Source organism: Ahaetulla prasina, chromosome 6, assembly GCF_028640845.1.
Source record: "Ahaetulla prasina isolate Xishuangbanna chromosome 6, ASM2864084v1, whole genome shotgun sequence".
NCBI lineage: Eukaryota > Metazoa > Chordata > Lepidosauria > Squamata > Colubridae > Ahaetulla > Ahaetulla prasina.
The window spans coordinates 82,338,771-82,365,976 of NC_080544.1; the positions used below are offsets into that span (position 1 = coordinate 82,338,771).

The 27,206-nt window shown below is 37.6% G+C and overlaps 1 protein-coding gene across 1 annotated transcript in view; it reads right to left on the reverse strand.

Annotated features, from left to right (window-relative positions):
* WWTR1 (WW domain containing transcription regulator 1) overlaps positions 1 to 27,206 on the reverse strand; it is a 97,434-nt gene that overhangs the window by 21,263 nt on the left and 48,965 nt on the right. The window contains exon 2 of the mRNA XM_058187352.1: positions 12,014 to 12,150. Within this exon, the coding sequence (XP_058043335.1) occupies positions 12,014 to 12,150 (137 nt within the window). The remainder of the gene's footprint in view (positions 1 to 12,013; positions 12,151 to 27,206) is intronic.

Here is a 27,206-nt window from a genome sequence, read left to right on the forward strand (position 1 = left end):
GCAAAATCTTTGGAAAAAATATAATGAAGTTGAGCAGAAAGTAGAGTTTTAGTATTTAAATCAAATGACAGAAATCCTCTTAAAGACTCTTAATTTATTTTGGGGTGTCTGATTGCACGGATACTGTTGCAACTTATAGCTGCTTTTTCAGCTTGATTATCAGTTACCCATATCATCTCTATTGTTATAGGCATTGCCTGAGTATGGCTGTTGAATCAACTACAGTAATAAATGAACTTTAGATCTTGAAAATGTTCCTTAAGCTCTTTAGGAGTTCCTCTAAAAATTCTTCAGCATACTGAGTGGTTGAATATGCTCAATTTACTATTCTTTAGCCCCACTTGCCACATATTCTTTAGTGATATATATATATATATATGAACCCAGATCAGTGTGATGCATAATGTAGTCAGAAATGACAGCTCCCAAGCTGTCAACCCACTTTGGATGATTTATCTCAGTCTTTGACTTGACCTTATTGTCTGTGGAAATCAGTAATTCATCTTTCAGCTCCTGTATATATACTAGAACATCTGACCTCATCTCAGTCAATAAACATCACAGGAACACTATATATCAGATCATCATGCAGCCATCCAGTTCCTCCACTATGTTCCAATACTTTTCTTTTATAAAGTTAACATTTTTACTGTCAAGCTGAAGCAGGGTGATTGTACATAAAGGTGTAATGGAATGCTATTGAGTGTGAAATACCAATTTTGAGATGTTCTATTTCTTTAATGCCACAAATCTCTCCATAAATCAAATTGTAGCAGAAGTATCATCAGTAGCCCACTTTATCCTTTGATAGGGCAGCAGTATCAATTGCTGAGAACATTTTGACAAAAATATCTTCACCTCTGGTTGTGACATGCACTGCTTGCAGAGACAGCACATCTTCTCTTATCTAAAACTGAGGTGTGACTCCTTGCACAGATTGCTAGTTGAGCAATGCCACTTAGGGCTACAATCTGATCTACAGTAAAGGGAATAGAAAATAATCTATGCAGTTACACTCAGAGACTGTGAAATCTCAACAGCCATGTCAGCAATGTGATGGGCCCTCACTAAGAGCTTATCATTTTGCTGGAATAAGACTGCGGCTTAATACCAAAGAGAGTCAGTTTCAAAACAAGCCAAATGGCTTTCAAAGCCCCCATCCCACCCAGAATTAGATAGAAGCAATTTTATAACCATGTATAACAGATGGAGTCAATTTAGGAAATATTTTCTGAACTGTGCTACCACTTTGCAAATGAAACAGAAGTCAGCATTCAATTTACCTCTTTAAAAATAAGTTAGATTGTAAGCCATAAAGTCAAAGTTTACGTACTGCACCACAGAGAAAATTTTAAACGTTACTGACTGTGTTTGGAGGACATTATGGCCTTATATACACTATAAGTGTATGTTGTATATACACTTATATACAATAGCTCTCTGTGTTAACTAAGCACATCCACTACAATTAGAGAATTAATCTGCCATGTGCTTGCCCAAAATAGTTCAGTAATAATATCTTAATTTCATACAAGCTGAATGTAACATTCTGCTGCATGTCTAAATTTTCTTAAATTTCTACCCCTTCTCACTGCATATTCCTAGATAGCCCATATCCCCCTGGACTTCAAAGCCCGGATCTTACCTTGGGCTTGAGGATCCCTCACATATATATACCCTATCTTGTGACGGATGTGACTACACTACTAACCAGAGCATATAAAACATTTGCTAGATCAATTCTAGAATACAGCTCGCCTGTTTGGAACCCTCACCACATCTCTGACATCAATACAATTGAACGAGTTCAGAAATATTTTACAAGAAGAGTTCTCTATTCCTCTGAAAACAACAAAATACCTTATCCCACCAGATTTGAAATCCTAGGCTTAGAAAACTTGGAACTCTGTTGCCTTCAACAAGACCTAAGTTTAACTCATAGAATCATCTATTGTAATGTCCTTCCTGTTAAAGACTACTTCAGCTTTAATTGCAATAATACAAGAGCAACCAAAAGATTTAAACTTAATGTTAACCGCTTTAATCTAGTGTAGGAATTTAGCACCCACCCCCCTCCTAGAAGAATGAAATATTTTAGAAAATATTTAAAAAGGCAGAATATTATATTTCCCTGAATGAGAAATGGAGAAACATGTTTTAAAGACAAAGCAGCTCCCTGCAACTTCCTGCCATCCCCCACCTTTGTCAATGGGCCATTAAAGCTTCAACCAAGCTCATTCATTTCCCCCCATCTTTGTCAATGGGTCAGAAGTAGAAACTCATTCTCCCCACCTTTGTCAATGGGCCATCATCTGCAACATAATAGAACCCATCTAGCAACAGAAACTCACCACATGGCAAGGCTCAGGCAAGCTTGAGGGACAACCTACAATGTTAACTAAGACCCCTAGACCACCTGGGAGTTTAACAGCCAATCAGGATACTCTTCCTGTGCCCCAGAAAGTTCAAAGCTCAGAAAAAGCATAAAGCCAGGGAGCACACAGGATCTCAGCCCCTTTTCTGTTCAGGATCTCAAGCCATGTGATCCTGGCCACCATTAAACCATCTTTCCAAGCAGTCTCCATGTTTCCAGTGTCTTTGTCCCCATTTGGAACTGAACCCAGATGGATATTTCTTCCAACATTAGATTGCAGAAAATATGACTTCTGTAACAGAATCATGAGTGCTTGGAATACTTTACCTGACTCTGTGGTCTCTTCCCGTAATCCTAAAAGCTTTAACCAAAAACTTTCTACTATTGACCTCACCCCATTCCTAAGAGGAGCATTAGGGGCGTGCATAAGCGCACAAACGTGCCTACCGTTCCTGTCCTATTGTTTTTTTCTTTTCTTCTTCATATATATATATATATACTTATACCTCCTAATTTTTTTTTACTCATATATATGTTTATAATATACTATATAATCTTTTATATGATGTTGTGACAAAATAAATAAAATAAAAAATAAAAAAGATTGACAGAGCCGGTAAGTGAAGCACTGTACTCTCTGGTAAGCACAACATTTGAGCCCCCATGCAGTTCCAGAGTGGTGATAAGCAGATACCTTGCTATTAAGGATTACCAACTTCTGGCTGCAGAATTTAAGCCAGGCCCCAGAATGTCAGTTGAGATTCTCTGTCATTCAGGTCATGGTTGTCTCAAAGGTACTTTTTCAAAGGCAACTGCCCCCCCCCCCCTTTTTTTTTTACCTTGAAGACTGTTTCACATTTCCTGTAACACTAATTGCAGGAATACCTGAAAAGCTCAGGATTTTCAATCAAAACACTATACATTCACACTTTAAGCCCAAAAATACACTAAGGCAAAAGCTTGTCCACCTCAGGGATAAAACACCCAGACACAAACTGAGCAATGATATATGCATTACAATGCAGTGACACATGTGCAGATCTGTACAGGGCAGAAACAAAACAATCACTTCACAAACACATTGCACAACATAGGAAGACAAACCCATCAGGACAAAATTCAGCAGTCCATCTGCATTTGAAAGACAAAGGTCATGAAGACAGCAAATTCCACATTCTGGACAGAGAGGATCAGTTTGAAAGAGGGGTCAAAGAGTCCATCTACATTAAGACTGAACAGCCCTCTTTCAACAGAGGGGGAGGGATACAACACCACTTATCTCCTATTTACAACACAATCCTTTCAGCAGTTCCAAGAAGGTTCCACACCCATTCCCACTATACCTTGAGGCATAGATAAACCTCCAAGTTCAAGACTCCCAGAAAGAGTGCTAACAACCAGATGATTGCAAGGAATATAAATCCTTTCATTCTCCACCATTCAGTCCAAACTGAAGAAGCTTCTTGGATGAGAAGCGAAACGTCTTCAAGGAAAAACGAAGGCCAGTTACTTTTTGAAAAAGCAGCTTTGAGACAGGTCCCAGAATGTTACCTGTTAACTTTTTATTGCAGAGTAGACAAACTATTAAATATGTGGGAAGCTTTCATATTAGCTTTACTAATTAAATTAATATAAATTAAACTTGCTCTGAAGTTTAATTAAATAAAAATTCATTTTTGCCCTCGCCCTACCTAGTTGTTGGTTCATGACCCCTGATACGAAGATGTGGATTTCTGATCATTATGATTGAAGACTTTGCAGATGGCAGAGGTAAAGGCCAGGGTAATTATTTTTTGGGAAGTGGGCCTCACCCATCAAAATTAGACAATGCCCACCTAAGCAACTCAAATGCATGGGTTAACAGGTTGGAGAATAAGAAAAGGAATGGAAATACAGGAATACATCATGAAGGGACACAGGTGGTTATTTACTATTGGTGAAAAAAACTACAGGAAACTTTGTGTCCTTTTATTTCATATTTCAAAAGTAGCAAGAGAGTTATAAATTCAAAGCAAGAAACCTAATCTGAATCTTCTCCGCTTTCATTAACAGCAAAAGGAAGAAAAATTCACAGCTGGCTTTTTACAAACTTTTTCCCTAGGAAATCTGTCTATACCATTTAAACAAAGAGTGCCTTTTCTTCCACAAACGGCCACTGTGTTTTTGGCTTTGTGCTGCCGTAAATGGAAATCAGGCCATCTGTGAATACTGTAATATGAATATCCGAATCATATACTTTCAAAACCACTGTTATATTATACTAATTATTTTTCAGCGTTGTCAGCATTTCTGTAAAGTTCCTATTTACATCATTGATATTAATTACACCAATTGTAATTTCCACCCTCTCCCTCATTTTTAGAATGGTTTAATTTAACTTGAAATTTTTTTTTCAGCATAGGGGAAATAAACAGAAAGCTCCAATATAGGATGGAAAATATACAGTAACGCAACAATGTTAGTGCAAGGAAAATATAAGAATAACAGAGTTGAAAGAGATCTTGGAGGTCTACTAGTCCAACCCTGCTGAAGCAGGAAACTATATAATTTCAGAAAAATGGTTGTCAATCTCTTCTTAAATACTTCCGGTGATGGAGCACCCACAACTTCTGGAGGCAAGTCATTCTATGGGTTAATTATTCTAACTGTCAGGAAATTTCTCCTTAGTTCTAGGTTGCGTCTCCCCTTGATTAGTTTCCATCCATTACTTCTTGTCCTGCGTTCGGGTGCTTTGGAGAATAAATTGACCCACTCTTCTTTGTGGCTCCTCTACTGTGGGTGATAAATGTTTGCTAGATTTCTATTTGTGGTTTATATATATTAAAAAAAACTATGGGGAGGTGTCCATGGGGTAAATGCTGTTCCAAGAAGTAAATATGCTTATAAAAAAGAAGTGAAGCTTCAGTTGGCGGTTCCAGCCATCATGTTGGTTTTTTGACATCCCCAAAGATGCCCCTGCTTAGCAGGCTATAAACATTTTACATACATACATACATATATACATACATACATACATACATATATACATACATACATACATACATAGATACAAGAACTATCATATTGAGAAAGATGTTGATGTAAAAACTGGAAGAGAAAGGAAGTGGAGTTTCCCCATGATTTGGGTGGTGGTGGTGGGAGAATTCCCAACCAGCTGAAGTCCAACAAATCTGAAAATTATCAGACTGGGGTCTCTTGTCTAAGAACAGAGTGGTTTGTATTTTTCCTCTAAATATTTCATTTGCCACTATTACACCTGATTTGCCTTCACCTATCTGTTGTAATTTGTTTTTCTGACTCATATTCTCATAAACTGTCTACAGGCTAGGACAGCACAAGATTTTCCTTAACATGCTTCTAAGTGGGAAGATACCAACGAGTATAGTGAGGCATGAACACTGATAAATTATAATGGTTTACTGAAGGAATAAATTCTGAATGATGGTTTTGTTATTATGCTTTCGATATTCTGCAACTTACAGCACTGAGCAGCTTTAACAATACTGCTATAAACTCTGGAAATTGTAGTTCAATACTGGGATAGCAATGACCTGTTAAAACTCCAGTAGGTTTTATTAGGATCTATAGTCAGTTGTGAACTAGTCCCTATTTATATATTTCATCCCTACTCCAGTTTGTTGCAAACTTGAGAGCATCAAGTGTCATGCAAAGCAGTCTGATGAAAAACATATGTTTGCAGAGATAGGAAGAAAATCCAGCCACATTACACTTCTGACTTAGTCACGGCATTATGAAAGGGAAGGGGGGGGGCCAGTGAGCCGTCTCCTCTCCTCTCCTCTCTTTCTCTTTGCTCTTGCCAACAAAGAACTGCCTGTTTCACTTATTTCCCAGAAACAGCATTAGTCTTCCAACAAGGTCAGCAAAAATACTGCTTTCCAGTTGAGAGTACACAATGGTCCAAAAATCTGTAAAGTATTAAATAAAAACCCTACACTGTCCTAAGTCAGTAGAAAACTTTTTGTTCAGGTTTGAAAAGCATGATAAAGAAAAAAACCTATAGTCACTAAGAGCTAATTCCTACCTTGATCTTAGATAATTAAAGTTTAACAACACTTCTGAGCCTTTGTGCTTAAATCCTGGGAGAAACAGAGACTGAGGCAGAGAAACACAGAGAGAAAGAAAGAAAGAGAGAGGGAGGGAGAGAGAGAGAGAGAGAGAGAGAAGATATATAATGCCAGCTCCTTGAATTTTCACAAAATACTTTTGACTGGATGGCACCATATATAAGTTGGTCAGGAGGCCACGAAATAGAAAGGAGGGAGGATGAGAGGCAGGGAGTAATGGAGCCAAGCTATTTTAGTCAGCGACCCTTCTGCAGTTCACCTGCTTCCTACTTATGATAAATTGAGGTCTGACAGAGCAATTTTATACATGGCTACTCAAATAGACAGAAACACTTGTGGATAAACCTTATACTTCCATCTTCTCTTTTATCAATTATATTTGCTTCTCCAAAAAAATTACATTATTATTTTGAATCCCATCTGGTACCTATCTATTAATTTTAGGGTACTGAATAATACAGTACAATTTGAAACAGAAATAGCTTTTGCAACCCAATTTCACTGAGGGGATAACTCCTCTCCAAAGGCTGTAGCAAATATCATTTCTGGCCCTGGTTTTCTCACCTTTGACATGTGACAAATACATCAGAGTCAGAACATCACCAGCATATATGCGTAATAATATAGTAGGGTAAAAACTTGATTTTTTTAATTGTTGCACAGGTTTTATTTATGGGGTTTCTTATGGGGAAGTTAAAAAAAAGCAGACCCCAAAGTCAAAATGGCCCACTGTAAATGGCACTTACAGCATATATAAACAAGAATAGACAAAAAGAAACTCATCCCTCCCGATTTTTAAAAATGGAGCTGATTAATGGGACCTTCCTCTGAGGACCTGCACTTTAAGTAGCCATTTGACTACAATTTACATAGGTGTGTCAGGTCTCAAATTCCTCTTTCTCCTGCCAAGAAATAATGGCCCAGAGCCTCGGTTTGACTATGTGGGTGGAAGGCAGAGGAGAAGATATTTTAAAGAAGAGAGAAGTTAAAAGATTGGCAATTTAGGCCTAAGCTTGGGTTCCCAGGCTGAGTTTTCAAGTCAACAGCAGTCTGTTCTCTTCTTTTCCTTGATCTTATTGTCTGGAGTCAAATTTGAACATCAGACAAGTTTTCCCATTTGCCTCTTGTCAGTCATAGTCCAGCAAAGACAGATGAGGCCTACAGCTTCTCCAGTCAACCAGCAGGAAGGATCCCAAGAAGCGGATAGATAATACAGGAATCCCCTTTCAATGGCACTGAAGAAACTGATCATGTCTTAATGTTCCTGCCAGATTGCCTGCCAGTTGGGAGGAAAGGTAAAGTAGCAGAAGCAGGCACATTCTGATGCCAGCAACACCAAGACAAGCAGTACAGCTAGAAGAACAGTACAGACATTTTGTCCTCCTGTGCCTGGAAGCTGACAAATCTAGATCTTTTAGAGATGGAAAGAAGTAAAAATTCTACCAGGTCTAGCATTCCAGAATTTCTTTCTTCAGCTATATTGGACTATAGTTCCTTTGCTCTGCATACAGCAGGCCCAACTGCTGTGCTGGTCAGAGAAGAGGTTAACTATACAACAGTGTATCTGGAGATCACCTGGTTTGGAAAAGTTATTTTAAAACAAGTTCAGGCAGCCTTCTGGTGGACAGTATCTCTTTCTCTTAGCCTTTTTGTGGAGGAGCTGAAAGCTTACAAACATGTAAAGGAGCCTCTTTAAAATTAATTTGTTGAAGCGTGTGCTAATGAAAACTAGCTATTTTGCCTCCAGATTTTGTGATGTGATTTGTGGAGACACTAGGGACAGCAAATTTGGGGCTGCAGGTGGCATGCAAGTTGCACACTTGTTCCAAAAGATTGGAACCTTCCCCAATACCTGGATTCCATTGTTATTTTGAAATTAATTACAAAAATGTATCTAGAGCTAAAGAATTCAATTTCATTTCAATAACTCTCCTTTTCTAGCTATTTTGCAGTTCTTGTGTAGTAAAGCTGCTATAGACAGTTGAGAAATGTACAGTGTATAATGAAATTTACACCACTCAGATTAATATCACTCCAAAGGGAAAAGTGGGGAAGAAATGGAGGTAGACAAAAAAACCTCACAGACAATCTTCTACCTGGAACATCTTCCATTGCTCCTAAGAGACTATCTGTTATAAACAGCTGTGGGGAAAATCTTGTTGACTTATGTTTCTGTATTTATATTTCATTATTGCATTTTGATATTGCAGCCATTTTGGGAATATCTGTATTGGTAAAAGTAGTACAATGGTAGTAAGTAGCAATACTAACAGTGATTAACAAGAGAGAAAGTTTCAAAGCAACTTCACAATCCTATGCAACAAGTAATCCTCACTTCTAGCAAAGGTAATGGGACTATTTAAGAAAAGGACAAAAATACAAAAGGAAAGAAGGTTTGAATTAAAAGGTTAGGAAAGAAGGACAGAACTTTAGTTTACTTTGGTGTTTTATCCAAGAGAGTATTTTTCCTAATGTTCCTTTTGGAAGAACAATCAAATAGGGATCTACTTTAAGGAAACAAACTTGCCCTGAAGGGGTACATTTTGGTGCTAAAAATTCTTTCATTCTGTTTCTATGTTAACCTTACCTACCTCTGTAAATGATTTCTCATCAACTTGAAGAAACTTGTATTAGAGTACACTGTAAATGTACTGTGGTAGACAGATGATATACAGTATGTCTCCATCCAAGCAAAAATAACTTGGAAATGATCACCACTTGCTCAATGTCTCAAAGGTGCTTTTGGGCTGTTTTTTTCCTTGAGGAAGAAGAACAAAATGTTTTGTACTTCTTCCTCAAGGAAAAAACAGTCCAGTTACTTTTTGAGAAACCATCTTTGAGACAACTATGACCTGGATGACTAAGAAGCTCCACAGACACTTGATCAAGGATGAACTATTTTCCCTTTTCTCTTAAAAATCCAAATATGAAAGATACCTTTTCCATACTGTAGCTATCAGCATTATTCCCAAAACTAATAGCAATTTTCTCAGTGTAGCAAACTCTCTGACCTTTACAAGGTTGGGAATATCTGATTTAACTGTAAAACAAGCTCAAGCATTTCGTTTGGTTTCTGGTGTATTCTTTTCTTACAGAGTTGATTGATGAAAATTATCTGCTATCTCTTGATATTAAATAAAGCAAAACAGAAAATGATTCTACCCATGTCACTGAGGTGTCATTTAACTTGTCTCTCATTTTTAAGGAAGGAGAAGAATAAGAAAGCCTCCAGGTGCACAGAAACATTTATTAATCTCAGTATGTTTTGGAATATTGTGTAGACATAAATAAAAAAACATAATGGTAGAACTTTAATTACTTCCATAATGCAAATAACCAGAATTAGAACAACTGAATTGTTTATTACAATACTTGGAAAGTTCCCTTTGGAATACTGAAACCTAAATCTTCTTGTGGTTTAGAAATCTAGTCCTTCTGGTCTAACCATATTAGGAGAAACAAACAACCATCCTAGACCTAACATAAAACAGTCCCAATATTGATATAAGATTCTTACATTGCATGCACAAGTTGAAGAAGTTTTTCTCATATAACCAATAAAGCAGGGATAGGTGAATCTATGTTCCTCCGAATCTGACTGAAACAAACCTGCCAGTATTGCCAATGAAGGGAATCATTGTCATTTTTAGTTTAGTTCACTAACATTTACAAGTAAAAAATAAAATAAAATTAGTGTGCCATTGTAGCAGTATACCACAAAGATCAGACACAAAAAAGACGGGAGAACCAGAATTGCTTAAACACTGAATTTCAATTTATTTCTGCTTCATTCTATTTAATCAGAAATCTTTACTAATAAAACACCTGCCAGGCTTTTTGTACCCTTTCTTGAAATACAAGAGAAAAAGTGAAGTAAAAATAGATAAGCCATGGTGGGGGGAGGGAATTTCCTCCAGTTTATACTAGGAAGCAGCACAAAAGTAAACACCAGATAAAAACAGACCAGGACATACACCTAGAAAAACTTTTAGTCTCAACCTTGTTCATGGCACATTTTCCAATACAATTTTTGTTGCTTAAATATATTAAGGCAAACCAGAAGTATACAATCTGCTTTTGAACAAATTTTTGCCAGACTATTAGATCTGACTCCTTATCCAATTTCCATTCCATCTGTGTTGTCTGAGAAAATGTTGGCTCAGCAGGCATGGTTTCAGGACTCATGGGCTGGTCTAAAAAGCCCTGCTTTTTAACCTTCAAATTTGAACCTTCTTTTTCCTTTGGCTACATAAAGGTGCTGAATGTCTGGGACTAACATGTGCTATCAAAGTTCGGGGGAAATATAATTTGCCATTAGGAACTCAGACACACAAAAAGCAAAAAAAAATTAATTTTGAACATGTAACAGGATTCAGAGCAAATCAGTAATATTGCCAGCTATGGCTGGGGAAAGACTACTTGTGGATATTTTTTTTTAATTCATTGCCCATCTTTAAAAACATATGAGATAAGTATGAGATGACAATCAAACTCATTAAAAGGCATGCTTTATATTTAGATACATATTCCCCAGTGGTGGGTTTCAATTTTTTTTACTACTGGTTCTGTGGGTGTGGCTTGGTGGGCGTGGCATGGCTTGGTGGGCATGGCTTAGTGGGCATGGCAGGAGAAGGATAATGTAAAATCTCCATCCCTTCCCCAATCCAGGGGAAGATTACTGCAAAATCCCCATTTCCTCCCAATCAGCTGGGACTTGGAAGGCAGAGAATAGATGGGGGCAGGGCCAGTCAGAATTCTTACTACCATACTCAAAATTTCCGCTTCCGGTTCTCCAGAACTGGTCAAAACCTGCTGAAACCCACCTCTGGTATTCCCTCTTCTCTTTCCTTATTGTCTTTCCTTATCAGTTTTAATCACAATTTATTAATAGAATTGTAATAGATATTAATTACTCCACAGATCTGAGGGAGATGGGCAGTAAAAAAATAGGAAATATAAACAAACAAATAAATAAACAGGTTCCATCTTAGCCGGAGCTGAAATATTTATTTCAAATCCTAGTTCACCATAATTTTTAATTACAATGATAAAAGAATGCAGCACAATTTTATGCATGCCTGTATAGAAGTAGCTTCAATTGTATTAATATGAGTTATTTCAATTAAGCACAGAGTTAAGATTAGTTGGCGTTAAATAAATGTTTCTTTTAAGTACAATTAGCTACCAAGTAGACAATGCAAACTTAACTTTTCAAACAAAAACAAATTCATTTTAAATCTTGTAAATGTGTCTACAAGACATTCCCAGATGAGACATAAGTGAAATAGAAGTTCACAGATTAATTTCCTTAACAAATAGTATATTTGATACAGTTAAATGAAAAAGAACTTGCTAGGTCCAAAAGGTTTCCACAAGGATCTTGGATATTCCTTAAGAAGTTTCTGTATTTTCCGACTCACTCTAATTGTTGGACTTAGTCCCAAAAGTTTATTCATCATTATGCACAGTCAACCAATTATATTATTTGTCAATAAAAGAGATTAGAAGAAAGTCACAATTATTTGGAACCCTTGTTCCTTTTCCTATTACTCACCGAGGTTGGGTTGCGACATGGCCATTGAACGTTGTGATACTGGGGTGGAAGTAGTTGAAGGATGATGGCTCATGTGATTTAATGGCTGGGTCATAGTCTTTCGAGGATCTTGCCAAGTTGTAATTTTCTCTATGTGGCTAAAAAAGAGAAAGTTGGAAGTTATGAGGATTATTTCAATCCTAATTTTAATTACATGTTGCTCATTTGTTTATGCTATCTATTAGTCTGCCTCCCTACTTTTTGTTGGCATCACAATATTAACACATATAAGTATCTAAAATTGCTATTTGTTCACTCTTCTGTCGTATTATTTTACTACCATCACGGACCTGATAAAATATCTGTTTTTGAGATGAATAAACAATATACCAAATTCAGCATTTATCTACAAGGCTGTTCTCCAAGGAACCCATCTATCTTTCTACATTTCAATATCTCTGTATTATTGGATGTAGTCTTGCAAACGAAGATAGGAATATGCAAACTCTGAAAAAATTTCCAGGGCGAAGTTCTTGAGACATCTGAGAATTCTTGAACCTTGCAAAAGTTAATTTTCTATTTACCTAAAAGTACTAACCTTTATTGCATTAATTACTAGTCTTTGTATAACCGGAAATGTCTTCATTGTTTTATTATTTTCTCCTTTTCCAAATCCTTTTCTTTAGAATATCCTGTCTCCAAATATGTAGCTATCCCTTGAACTTGTTTTTTACATTGTTTTCCTATAGTAGAGTCAATGAATTCTGTAGTGAGATAGTTCCCTTCCACTCATTCCAGAAGTAGCTTTAACTCTGATGGTAATTCCTTTCAGAAAAGATGATTCCATTCCCAATTTCAATCTGCCTTCCAACTTGGGTACACATATAGTTAGCTACTTGTAACAGCTAGTACACACCTGGAGATTTAGCAAGGCCTTCTTGCTATTTTAGCACCCTGAGGAGCTTCTATCTGTTGCATACATGATTTCATATAGATAAGTTAAAAAGAAGCAAACCATGCCAACATCAATATCAGCCTTGCAAAATAGTGCATACAAGTAGTACACCCAGAAGAATGAGCTCTGTTTTATTCTAAGGTACATTTAACAGAATCTTGCAAGTCTGAAAGTACATTTCTCCTCCCACTGTCTTTACAGCCCAAGGAACTAAGGAGGGTCCCTCCTGAAATGTTTGCCATATCCATTTGCCTCTGCAGGCAGTGGCCACTTCTCTGTTGCCCTGGCTGTGGCTCTTCCCCCTGCCTTCCAAGGTAGAATTAGTTCATCTGGCTGTGCTCCCTGTCTGGAATACTTCACAAACCTGGCATTCAAATTGGTACGATTTTGTTTCGTAGTAACAGCAGTAAGCAGTTAAGTACTACAGGTAGTCCTCGACTTATGACCACAATTGATTTCAACATTTCTGTTGCCAAGCAAGACATTTGTTAAGTGAATTTTGCCTGATTTTATGACCTTTCTTTTTCACAGTTGTTATGTGAATCACTGCAGCTTTTAAGTTAGTTACACGGTTTGATAAGTGAATCTGGCTTCCCCATTGACTTTGCTTGTCAAAACTTCATAAAAGGTGATCGCATGACCCCAGGACACTGCAGCATTCATAAATATGAGTCAATTGCCAAGTATCTGAATTTTGATCATGTGACCCTGGGATTCTGCAGTGGCTTGAGTGTGAAAACATAAGTCCCCTTTTTCAATGCTGTCATAACTTTGAATACTCACTAAATGAACTGTTATAAGTTGACGACTACCTGTACAGAAAATAGCTCTTAGCAAAAATTAGGCTTTCTCCAGGATATCACCAAACTAAGAATTCCCTAAGACTGACTGCTGCAGAAAACTTAACACTGGACATATCATGAAGGTCCTTTTTTTTGTATCAGAAACAAGGGACCCAACCCACCCAGGCACTGTGCCCCTAACATATTCAATTTCAGTTACCACTTGTGTCTATTATTTATTTTTATCTTTCTCAGGCGGGTTTAATTTGAGTTTTCCTTCTAGCTTAGCATTCCAAAACTGGAGGTGGAGCTATCTCCTCTACAGAAAGGACCATCAGAGTCTTCTAACTCTGCCTACTGTTTAAGGGATAGATCAGAATGCCCTGAATCTACTCAAGAAAAAAGACACCCATGACAAATTCATTGTACTGCTCTTCATTTTTGTGCTCTCTTTCTTTTCTTCATTTTATACTTGTAAGCTTGCAGGCATCAACTGGATTTTTTTTAAAAAAAGCACAATGAATGCTTTTAATTTTTTTCTTATGAGTAAGAATAATAATAACGATAATAAGGGCAGTAATGAAAATAAATAAAAATAATAAAAATAATAAAATGTTAGCATATGAAGTGGCACAGATTCTGATGTAACTTTTAAAAACTCTGAAAATTTAGCTTCACCTTTATCCCAGATTTTCAACTCTGGAGCCACTTTCAATTTTTCTGTACCACTTGCCCTCCCTTTCATCTAGTGAGTCATTTCCTGACTTCAAGGTTTCTCTCAGTTCTAGTTTTGCTTTCCAGCACTTGTTTCTCTTCTATATTATTTAAGCATTTTTTCCTCTTCTTTTCAACTCTGGGCTGTCTAAACATCTAAAAGTTCTTTTGTTTTTTATAAACAAAATACTGCAACATATTTGATGCTTCTACATATGTTGGATATCATCTCCCACAATTGTTCAAGATATTTAGGAACTATGAATGCTGTAGTTTAACATATATTGTAGTATAGAAAAGTTGCTGAAAATGAACAAAAATTAAACCACCTTAGAATCTAATTCATATATCATACTACTATATGCCATCACTGCTTTTTTTCTTTCTAAGCCATAATTAGCTGAGCTTGTACATCCTGCAAGGTATGATTTATAAATCATAGGGTTCATTTATGTGGTAATCAGAAACCAGACAAAACATATTATGGCATAGTAAAACATGTGAATCCAGCCCATGGATTACATTTAAGTTCCATTTTTAAAAAAATTTGACACAGTAAAATCAATACTAAAATGAACTTTACATTGATAACAGTGGGAACTAAATTCAACTAATGTAACTGGTTATAATCCAATATGGTCTATTTTCACAGCAGTACAAAAAGTGAGGAACACATATATTTATTATCACATATAGGTAAAATGGCTTTAACACCTGTGAAATACATATATGATGCTCATTTTGTTAGCTGCGAGATGAGCATGTAATAAATGACTAAATTTGACTCAAAATAAATGGAAACTTCTTTTACTGGATAAACTGGTAATTTAAGATATGAAAAATATATGAATTACTTCAATATATGAACAAAGCAATGAGCTCTTCTAAGAAATGACAGTGACAATAAATGAAGTTGTTTATTTTAATAAGCCTGCCACTGAAATAGGCACCTATTGTTTCCAACCATACTCTATTCTCCCTCCTGTTACTGGCATGCTGTAAATATCACAGTGCCAAGTGTTATCTACTCTTTTGGGAAACACATTTGTCACAACACTCCCTGCTGCAGCAGTTGCTTTCTTGTTCACCAAATTAGAATGAAGGGAACTGCAGAGACTGGTTTTCCCCTTGTTTGTTTTGTCAGTAAATTCTCCATCCCTTTCAAATGTAGCCATCAGAGATGCCCTGCCCTAAAGGGAGAGTCCTGCCATCTGCTTCTTGTCCTTTCATATAACTATGAGCTTGATAACAACTATCTCCAAAATAAAGAGGCCCTAAAGTGCTTTCTCTTGAAGTGGAGCTGAAGCGTAAGGAAACCACAATCCCATGAAAATAGGAGGTGGATTTCTCCTTTTTTGAAAGGAGAGATAAACTGGAGAGAAGGAGCTCACAACATCATCTAGAATTTCATGCAGATCAAAGTCAAAACAAAACAAAACAAAACAGTGAAACAAGGCTGGGCAGGATGAGCCCAAGACATTATAGTGTCTGAGAAGACTGGAGATTGTATTGTTCTCTCCTTTGATTGGCAGATGTTGTGTGACTGTTTAACAATAAGACTTATCTCTATGCCACCCGAATTCCTTTCTTAAGTCAGGTGAAACCTTTTGGTGGAGGCTTGAAATGAAACCTTTTGGTGGCTGAGGGCAATATTTAACATTTCGAAAGAGCCCAGGGCAACAGGGATGGGTGGTGATGCAAATGGAAGGGGCTGGAACTGGGTTTTTTTTTTGGGGGGGGGGGTTGTTTCCTTATTGTGAGTTGGAGGAATTCCTTTGTTTTCTATCATTATGTTAATCAGATGTTAGAGATTATGCTACAATAGTAATGTCTTTCTTCCCTTGTTGGGGCAAAGAATTATTCCACCAATTACAGCAAGAACCTCTGGGGCTAGAAGAAAGAAACTTTGGAGTCACAGATTGATCCTCGCTATCTTAAAAGCACAGAACAGGGCACAAGGCTTGCAGTTCTTTTCTCCAGCACCAGATGCAGCTCTTAGCAATGGATTCTCTTCCTTAGAATAGAAGAGAATAGAATTTTTTATTGGCCAAGTGTGATTGGACGCACAAGGAATTTGTATTGGTGCATATGCTCTCAGTGTACATAAAAGAAAAGATACCTTCATCAAGGTACAACACTTACAACACTTAGTGATGGTCATAGGGTACAAATAAGCAATCAGGAAACAATATAAATCGTAAGGATACAAGCAACAAAGTTACAGTCATACAGTCATAAGTGGAAGGAGATGGGTGATGAGAAGATTAATAGTAGTGCAGACTTAGTAAATAGTTTGACAGTGTTGAGGGAATTATTTGTTTAGCAGAGTGATGGTGTTTGGGAAAAAACTGTTCTGGTGTCTAGTGCTCTATAGCGTCGTTTTGAGGGTAGGAGATGAAACAGTTTATGTCCAGGATATGAGGGGTCTGTAAATATTTTCACAGCCCTCTTTTTGACTCGTGCAGTATACAGGTCCTCAATGGAAGGCAGGTTGGTGGTAATTGTTTTTTCTGCAGTTTTTTCTTTGCCCCAAACACTGTCTGGGTAATTGTCTGGTCAAAAATATTGGTAAAATCTGATCAAATATTGGCAAAGAGGGATCTGTTGTATCCCTCAACAGATGACTGTCTGATATTTGCATTAATTAGCATGAATTAATAGCAATAAATTTAATATTTAAGGGGAAAACAAAATTGGAATGAATTACAGCATTCTCTAAAGCTGGGCCATTTTTCACTAAATCCAAGTAATTCACTTAAATGGTATTCTCTTAGGCTTAGATAAACCCCTTGTACTTGTAATTTCAAAAAGAGCTTAAATAAATTTGAGATATGTAAAATATTTAAGAAAGGAAAAGGGAGGAAAAAAGAAAAGAAGAAAACATTACTTTAAAAAAAATTATAAAGATTGCATCATCAGACATCACTTGATAATATTTGACTTACCAGCCAAGGAGCATTCAATATCTAAATGCCATCTAATTAATAAAATCTTCTTGTGATTTTACTCAAGGTAGCTGTGCTATGCAGAGCTGAATATTGAACATAGGAAGCTACTATATATCAAACCAGATCATTAATCCAGTTCCACACCAGCCTTTCCGAACTTAGTACCCTTCACATGGGATGACTGAGCCCAACACTTCTGGAAGAAATGAGGGTTTGAAGTCTAATTCTTACTAATAAGTAGCAATTATCTAGATGAAAGCCATATTGGCTGGGAAATTCTGGGAGTTGAAGTTCACAAGTCTTAGACACCAAGTCACCAAGGTTGGACACCCCTCAACTAGAGTTTCAAATAGGTGTGTCCAATTTCCCCAGGCTAAAGCATTTTCCTTTGATATGCTCTAATACCAAATTACAACTTAATATTAAAATCATTAAAATCATTTTCATGGTTGTCTAAAAATGTCAACATTGCTCTCAGGTTTTTCAATAGCAATTGGTGTAGCTATATGACCCATAAGATTTTCTGCTTTTAAATTAAACATAAACTTTTTAAATCCTTGATTTTAGTAGTGAAAAATCTGAAAGTGAGTAAGTTGTGGCTCTTATATTTTATATGCAGAAACTTCATTACCCTCTATTAGTCAACCCAATGACTCACTGTTAAGATATAAACTGCTTCTACTGAAAAATCCTACTAAGTGAATGAACCTCTTTTGATCTGTGATGGCTCTTCTTTCATGCAAATCATTGCACTTAACTAGTAGACAATCACACTTATATCAGCAAGGTTTTGGTTTTCAACCATATTCTGGATAGCCCTCAAAAATATGCAGTGCAGTTCCTACTGTACAAGCAATGCATTGCCTTTGTTCAGATTTAAACATGAGGAAATTAACTGTGATTCAACATCTAGTGAGCATGCAAAGATATTAAAATTATGTAGAGTTTGTAGGGTCTAAAATGTTACAGCTGCATTTGGGGGAGAGAGAGGGGGGGGGGAATGTTTTGCAACAACATTAGATACTGAACTTGCTTTAAGCTAGAAACTTAAGCTTGTCCTTCTAGTACCATTATGGTGAAAAGAAAGTCTTTCAACTTCATTCAGGAACATGACAAGAAAGTCTCTATAGAGGGATGGCTTTATTGTGGCATTTTCATTAGTGTGCTCAGCTTCAAGTAATTCAAAGAAAAGCTCTAGTTAGCAAATGCTACTTGATTTCATAAGGTGGAAAACGAACTTATTTTTAAACACTAGTACTGGTTTAAAATTAGCATTTCTATTTCAGTTGGTCTTAGAGAAGAGAAAAATATATTTCTATAGACAGAAAGCTACAGTAAGATAGTAAAACAGAAGGGTTTCTTTTTTATATTTTGATTCAAAGCAAACTGCCTCATTTAGTGACTGTTTACAATGATGATGAAAAAGTAATTTCATGACCAATCCATGTATTTTCGACCTCCACAGGTCTGTAAAGCAAAGGACAGGTGAAGTAAGATCATAACACAAGTTATGATTTCACTTAGTGACTGCTTCACATAACAACCAACTTACTGGTGCAAATTGCTCTCAATAAGCAAGAACTACCTATGTCTGATACTTTCAGCCCAGAGGTTTTCAGACTGCAGAACCTGATAGTTAAAGAAAAAAGGAATCCTGATCAAGAGACAAAGCTCTGGTGATGGAAAACTGGCTGCATTTGAATAATTTTTTTCTTGCCTTTCATTTCCCACAAACTTTTATGAAGTTATTGTAGAACCATAGAGTTATGCTGGAATGCAGTTTTTGAAAAACCCTACTCTATCTATCCAACAGAGAATTCTTAACATTAACAACTGGGAAACTTTGATCTCTGGTTGTTCAGCTTGGAGGCTAAAGACGCAGCATGGCCTTCTCCAATTCGAAGAGACATTTGTTCGGCAGGCTGAAGCGAAGTGGAACCAGCAAAATCTGGAGGCTGGGCAGGGAACAGAATGTATCTGCCCTCAGTGTGGAAGGGATTGCCACTCTCAAATTGGCCTTTTTAGTCACACTAGATGCTGTTTTGGGATCTCTTTCCAGAGCATGATACCATAGTCTTTTGAGATGAAGGATGCCAATGAATGAATGACTCTGTCTTCCCCTTTTATTGCATGAAACTAAGCCTCCATGGGATACATCAGGTTTAAAAATATATATTTTTATAAACACCCTTTCAACACACCCAAGGAGAGGAAAGGGACAGCAGTAATAGTAAGAAATCATAAACAATCATAATCCTAATGAATACAAACACTACCAACTGAACATTAAATCCATAGCCTCTTGGTTAAGGCCATCCAGGTGGTGTCATGTGGCTGGGTCCAAGTGATGGTGAATTCATCCTTGTTGCAGGGGGGTATTTCTGGCTCCTTTTAAAGAGGTGTCAGTGTTCCCCTACTCAAGAAGCCATCACTGGACCCTACAATTATGGACATTTTTCATCCAATATTCCAGTTCCCATTTTTGGGAAAGGTGGTTGAGACGATGTTGCTGTGGTAACTTCAGAGGATCTGAAGGAAATGGATTATCTGAATCCTTTTCAGTCAGGTTTCAGGCCTGGATATGGGACTGAATGAAATGGATTGCTCTCTTGGATCTCTGACAGGAACAGGAGGCGGGAGGTGGTACATCTATCCTTGCTCTTTTTGAACTCTTGGCAGCTTTCAATACCATCATTACTTTACTTTGGGGCCAATTTATAGAGCTGAGGCTAGGTGGTAGTTTGTGGCAACTACCTAGAACATATAATCAGCATTGTTACTACAAGTTAATGAAGAGAGAAAAGAGAAGCCATTGTGCACCTCAACTTTGGACATCACAATTGAAGACTAATTATGGAGTCTGTATGATCTAGGATCTTTCTAGACTAGCCTTTTCTATCCTCCACTAGATGTCAACTTCTCTAATATTTGGGGAGAAGACAGGAACAATAGGGTTGCTCTAGGCGAGATGAGTGGCCTATAACTTTAAAAAATAATAAAATAAAGTAATAAATCAATTGGGGAAGGTGCCTAGAATAGGGTTTCTCAATGTTGGGAACTTTAAAATCTGTAAACTTCAACTCCATGCTGGCTGGGGAATTCTAGGAGTTGAAGTCTATACACCTTAAGGTTCCCAAGGTTGAAAAACCCTGACCTAAAGGGTTAAGAATTTTTGAGACCAGCTTCTAAACTCCTATGTGAAGCTAAATTTCCTTTTGGAATATTTGCATTCCACTTGTAAGCTCATATATTCACTGGCATTTTTGAAGTCATATAATAAATTATGGAATTTGAAATGGGAACTTATCCTCTCACTTTTGAGTGCATTCATGCTGAGAATGCACTCAAAGGGCCGGTTTAGCTCACGCTGGTAAAAGCCTGTTATTAAGAACACAGTAGCCTGCAATTACTGCAGGTTCGAGCCCGGCCCAAGGTTGACTCAGCCTTCCATCCTTTATAAGGTAGGTAAAATGAGGACCCAGATTGTTGGGGGGGCAATAAGTTGACTTTGTAAAAATATACAAATAGAATGAGACTATTGCCTTATACACTGTAAGCCGCCCTGAGTCTTCGGAGAAGGGCGGGGTATAAATGTAAACAAACAAAAAAAAAAAGAAAGACTGTTTCCCAGTCAGTTAACAGGAGCAGGAAGAATCTTGCCTTCCTTCTCTAGCAAAATAATTTCTCCATGTAAATTTTGGTAAGCCATTTCATCTGAACTGTATAATTTTTCTATCCCTTTCTATAAAATTCGGTTGGATAGGGTCTACTAATCCACATGGACAGGTTTCTATTTTGCTACTTAATTTTATTGTGTCATCTGCACACCTAGATGTGAAAACCTGAATAAAACACTGAAATGATAGATAGATAGATAGATAGATAGATAGATAGATAGATAGATAGATAGATAGATAGATAGACAGACAGACAGACAGACAGACAGACAGACAGACAGACAGACAGATAGACAATTATAAACCATGCCTGGATCTGCAAATCTAGTATTTTTGTTTAGCAGGATATTATAGATGTACATGTTAGCTTTTCTAATACAGAGTTTTGTGTTCTGAGGACAGAAAAGAGAATGGATTTTATGGCTGAGCTGAATCAAAGAAAGCCAGTTTTAGACCATGTGAGAAATTGATGACTCATCAGGTCCAGCAACCTACATGTTCTCAGTCATTTACTGCTCTTTGAAGGGTGACAGCTTACCGTACATTGTCCTGTAGAATATCCGATCAACCAGTACCATTGCTACAAAGCTACTATGAGGTCTATTACTGTAGCATTCTTATCATCTAAATAAAACAGTAATTGCCCTGTATATATTCCTAAGAAATATCAGTTCCCACCCCCCCACTTTTCAGATTTTATTTCTTGATATGTTTTTTTCCTACTTTATCATATTAGTATTTGTCTTTGTGCTAGTGTGTGTGTCATTTAAAATAACCATTTAGATATGAGCCAGCAGTGTGCAGCAGCTGCTAAAAAAGCCAACACAGTTCTGGGCTGCATAAACAGAGGGATAGAATCAAGATCACGTGAAGTGTTAGTGCCACTTTATAATGCCTTGGTAAGGCCACACTTGGAATACTGCATTCAGTTTTGGTTGCCGCGATGTAAAAAAGATGCTGAGACTCTAGAAAGAGTGCAGAGAAGAGCAACAAAGATGATTAGGGGACTGGAGGCTAAAACATATGAAGAATGGTTGCAGAAACTCGGTATGTCTAGTTTAATAAAAAGAAGGACTAGGGGAGACATAATACCAGTGTTCCAATATCTCAGGGGCTGCCACAAAGAAGAGGGAGTCGGGCTGTTCTCCAAAGCACTTGAGGGTAGAACAAGAAGCAATGGATGGAAACTGATCAAGGAGAGAAGCAACCTAGAACTAAGGGGAAATTTCCTGACAGTTAGAACAATTAATCAGTGGAACAACTTGCCTACAGAAGTTGTGGATGCTCCAACACTGGAAATTTTTAAGAAGATGTTGGATAACCATTTGTCTGAAGTGGTGTAGGGTTTCCTGCCTGGGCAGGGGGTTGGACTAGAAGGGACCTTGGAGTCCCTTCCAGCTATGTTATTATTATTATATAGCTATTTAGCTACATCCTGGATAACTATTAACAGATATGCCACAACCTGCATATGCTTTAGAACCCAAGTCCTTTTATTCCATATGGTGCATTTTGCTGACCTTTCAACAAAGTTCAAACTTCTTTCTCCTTTCCTCAAGACTTTATCATTGCTGAGATAAGAAGGGAACTGGCATTGTATGGTTCCCTAATGGTGTTAGTTTTGCAAGGCAAGCTTTAGCCTGCTCTGGATCATGGGCCTCCAGGCCTTGTAGCCACACCTTTGACTATGAAAGGCATTCAAATTCAGTCAATTTAGGAGCTAATCTCTGCTATTTATCTATATAGAGAACTGACCCCTCTCAGAAGAAAGTACAATATTTCGCACTCTAGATTGTCAAGGACAATTGATATATCATTTGCTGTTATACTTTTCTGAAATTTTAAGTAAACACTCTCTTATTCTTTTTGTTTATGATATTTCAATCTCATAACACACCAGATATATCACCTCTAATTATGAATTGTGGGAGGAACTCATTCATTCATTCATATATATATATATATATATATATATATAGGTCTTTGGTTGTTCGGGTTTTCTCCCGTGTAAAATTGGAAGTGTCTTGGCGACGTTTCGACGAAGTCTCATTCGTCATCTTCAGGCACGAAGCTGAAGCCTGAAGATGACGAATGAGACTCGTCAGCCAAACGTCGCCAAGACACTTCCAATTTTACACGGGAGAAAACCCGAACAACCAAAGACCTATATACAAACACCCGTGAAAACCTCAGAAAACATATATATATATATATATATATATATATATATATATATATATATATACACACACACACACACATATATATACACATATACACAGAATTACATGCATAGTTTATAATATTATATTATAATATTATCAGTAATATAATATAATATAATTAATATAATATAATATAATATAATAATCAGTAGTGCCACCTGATCAAATTTCTTTGGGCGTAGAAGTTAACTCAGGCCAGACCTGATTACTATTTCGATGGGATTCCTCTAAATAAAACATATCCAAAAATTGTACATGTGTGTGCAGATAGCTATAAGAAATTAAGAATGGCTCAAGAACATTATTACTATTTCCTTTTATTAACAGAACTGACTCTGGTTTCAAGAAAATCCTCAACAATACAGCCTTCAGTCAACCTTTTTTAATAGGATGGGTTTCCCTCAAAGCATTTTTACATGGTTGACACTACAGGGAGACACACCAACAGGAATTGCAATGGTGATTTGTATAAACAAAAATATGGTGAGAGGCCCCTTCTAGAAACCAGATTGTGTACAAATATCCAAGTATGCAGGCACCAGTTATCACTACTGGAGATTTCTGATAATTTTTCACACAAAAAAATAGGAATTGTAATCTCGAAAAATTCTATTAAAATTCCATTAATGATTACATGAATCAGAACAGAGCTGGAAGGGGACCTTGGAGATCTTCTAGTAAAGCCCCCTGTTCAAGCAGGAGATCCTATACCGTTTCAGACAAGTGACTGTCCAGTCATTTCTTAAAAAACATCCTGTGATGAAGTACCCACAATATCTGAAGGCAATCTGTTCCATTGGTTAATTATCCTCGCTGTTAAGAAGTTTCTCCTCAATTCCAAATTGCTTCTCTCCTTGATTATCTCCTGAAAAAAATTATAACTTATAATGTTCATTGTAGAGAAGGATCTATTATTGTATTTTCTCAAAGTAGTGGTGTAGATTAGCTTAAGAAATGCCCATGGTCAACTAATATGACTCTTGATCAGGGGTGAAATCCAAAATTTTTCCCTACCGGTTCTGTGGGTGTGGCTTGGTGACCATGGCACGGGAAGGATATTGCAAAATCTCCATTCCCACCCCACTCCTGGGAAAGATACTGTAAAATCTTCATTCCCTCTTCTCTTGGAGGAAAGATATTGTAAAATCTCCATTCCCACTCCACTCTGGGGCAGGCCAGAGGTGGTATTTGCCGGTTTTCCAAACTACTCAAAATTTCCGCTACCGGTTTTCCAGAACCTGTTAGAACCTGCTGGATTTCACCCCTGCTCTTGATGAACCAGAAAGAAAGTGTATGAATAACTTTACTAATGAACTATATAAGGGCATTAGCCTTTAAACTGAAACCAGAATCCATGTGGCTAAAGAAATATGATTTCTTATTAATTTATTGAATAAAACTGGGGTTGAACCCATATTTTTTAAAGCAGACTCTTATGTTTTCCCCTTACCAAATCCAAAATAAAATGTATAATAAAAATAGAACATTCAGTTGATATTCTGTGACTACAATACCCATAATTCCTAGATTGGGGAGGACCAGTTTAATTATTCCGTAAGAAATGCCCTTCCCTTTTTGAAAATCACATACATGTTTTAAAGCAAAAGATAGATATCTTTTTCTCCATTAAGGTTTGCATTCCCTCTGGGATGGATGGCACTCTGTGCATAGAGCCTAGGTGAACTATAAGCCAAAAGTTATTAAGAACACCCACATGCTCTGACAGCCGTTTTTCTTCTACCATTCTCTTCTTTCTAAACTTTCTAAGCTGGCTATAGAAACAACAGAGAACTCTTAACAGCTTTGGGGGAGGGAGTACAGAAATTATTTCAATAGCTCTACGGATTGCAGATTGCTCAGCCTTAAAATGAAAGGAAAAAATGCCTTACTAAATTTATGTTCATATTTTCCTTCACAATACTGAGATCAGCATGCCTTCTACCCTAGTCATTCTTTATTAAGGTTCCACCGATCCAGCCTGACAAGTTATGTAGATTGAACTACATAGAGAGCATTCAGATCATTTCTCTGGGCTTGCACCAAAAATAGACATACAAATGAAACGATGATGTAAAATCATAAAGAAAGACTTGGTGGGAGCAACAATGAGGAAAATACCCTTTTCTCCCCCTAGTACTGTGACCCCAAGATAGAAAAGATAATTTGATAAAGCCCTAATTATGGGTCACTTTATCAAATCTAATGACATGTTAGGTGCTTGCTACAGATAAAGTGAACAGGCAATACCTGTTTTGTGCCTTTAACAACTAAGAAGTTCTTATTTTAAACACTTACTCAAAGAGCTCACCATTAACTTGTTAGCAATTTTTTTCTACTTTAAGAGCTAGAGAGTTGTTTTTGATAAATGACTGAATGTCTTCTGTGATTAAAGCTTGGTTAAAAAAAAAAACCCAAGCAAGTAAAGACATGTCATATCAGAAGGCTAGAATAGTCTTGATAAAACAGCACCCCAAATAAACTGCTAGCACACAAAAATATTCGGTATATTACTTGCCTCAATGGACCTAGGCCAATTATGAATGTAAGACGAATATAAATATCAATGTGATGTTTATCAGGCTTCTCTTAGACACTAAAAGAAACTACCGAGAACACCCCTAAAATCAATTTCAGAAATACATCTGAAGATTGGTTTGTTCCTGTGAATATCATTGGCTAATGTCTTTTTATAGACCAGGGCTCTCCAACCTTGGCAACTTTAAGACTTGTGGACTTCAACTCCCAGAGTTCCTCACCCAGCTTTGCTGGCTGATGAACTCTGGGAGCGTTCTGTCCCCCACCACCACCACCTCAGTCCGGGAAACACGTGAACTGACTCAATTAGCCAGCAATGTAGTCCACGGCAGCTATCAGCTCTGGCAGCAAACCAGCGATCATCTGCCAAGGTTTTCTTTATCTTCCCAGATGCCGGCATCACCAGAGCTTGTTATTGGAGCAACCAGGAAGTCAGGAACAAACAGCAATTCAGGCCAAATGCTCAGTCAAATAGTTCAGCTCAAGTTTTCTCCAATCAGTTCGTTTTGTCCGTCACGAAGTAGTAGAGCAGCCCCTCCTGCTTTTATAGCCTGTGGGGTGTGGCTCCGTGACTCAGCACTCTAGGCCTGCCCCACCCCCTTTTTGTTGTTCCCGCCTCTCTTGTCTACAAAACTTGGGATCTAACCAGGACTGATTGTCCCTCTCACTCTCTGAGTCACTCTCTGGCCAGGCCAGGGGGGAGCCACAACAGGGAGTTGAAGTCCACAAGTCTTAAAGTTTCCAAGGTTGGAGAGCCGTGTTATAGACATCACCTTCTCTCTGTAACATTAATATTGCTATGAAACTACCGCGATTTTCCGAAAACAAAACCTACCCCAATAATAAGGCCAAACCTAATTTTCAGGGTGGATCTAATATTACCCCTACCCTGAAAATAAGCAGGAGGGGATGAGCACGGCCAGCACGAGTGGTGGCACAGGCAACTGTCCAGCTGCAGCCCGCTTGCCCTTTCGGGCAGCGCAAATACCGCTTGTATCCTTCTCTTTCTGGGCTCAGTGCTTCTGCTTGTTGGGCTGCTTTCCTGAAGCTGGCAGCTCCACGGCCAGCTGCTTTGCTTTTCCCTCTTTTTGGGAGGCTCACAGGAGGTTTTTTGGTGAATGGGAGGAAAATAGAGAGGGGGATTTTGCTGCCTGTCATCCATTCCTCAAGTTCAGCACAGACTGAGGGAAGGATGACAAGCAGCAAAATCTCCCTCCCCATTTTCCTCCTGTTTGCCAAAAAGCCTCCATTCCGAACGCTGAAGGTTCGGAATGGTGGCGACGGCACGTCCAGCTCACCGAGTCTGGCCTGCTGCACCTCAAAAAAAGTAAGACCGCTTCAAAAATAAGTCTAAGTGCTTATTTTCAAGTCTAAAAGA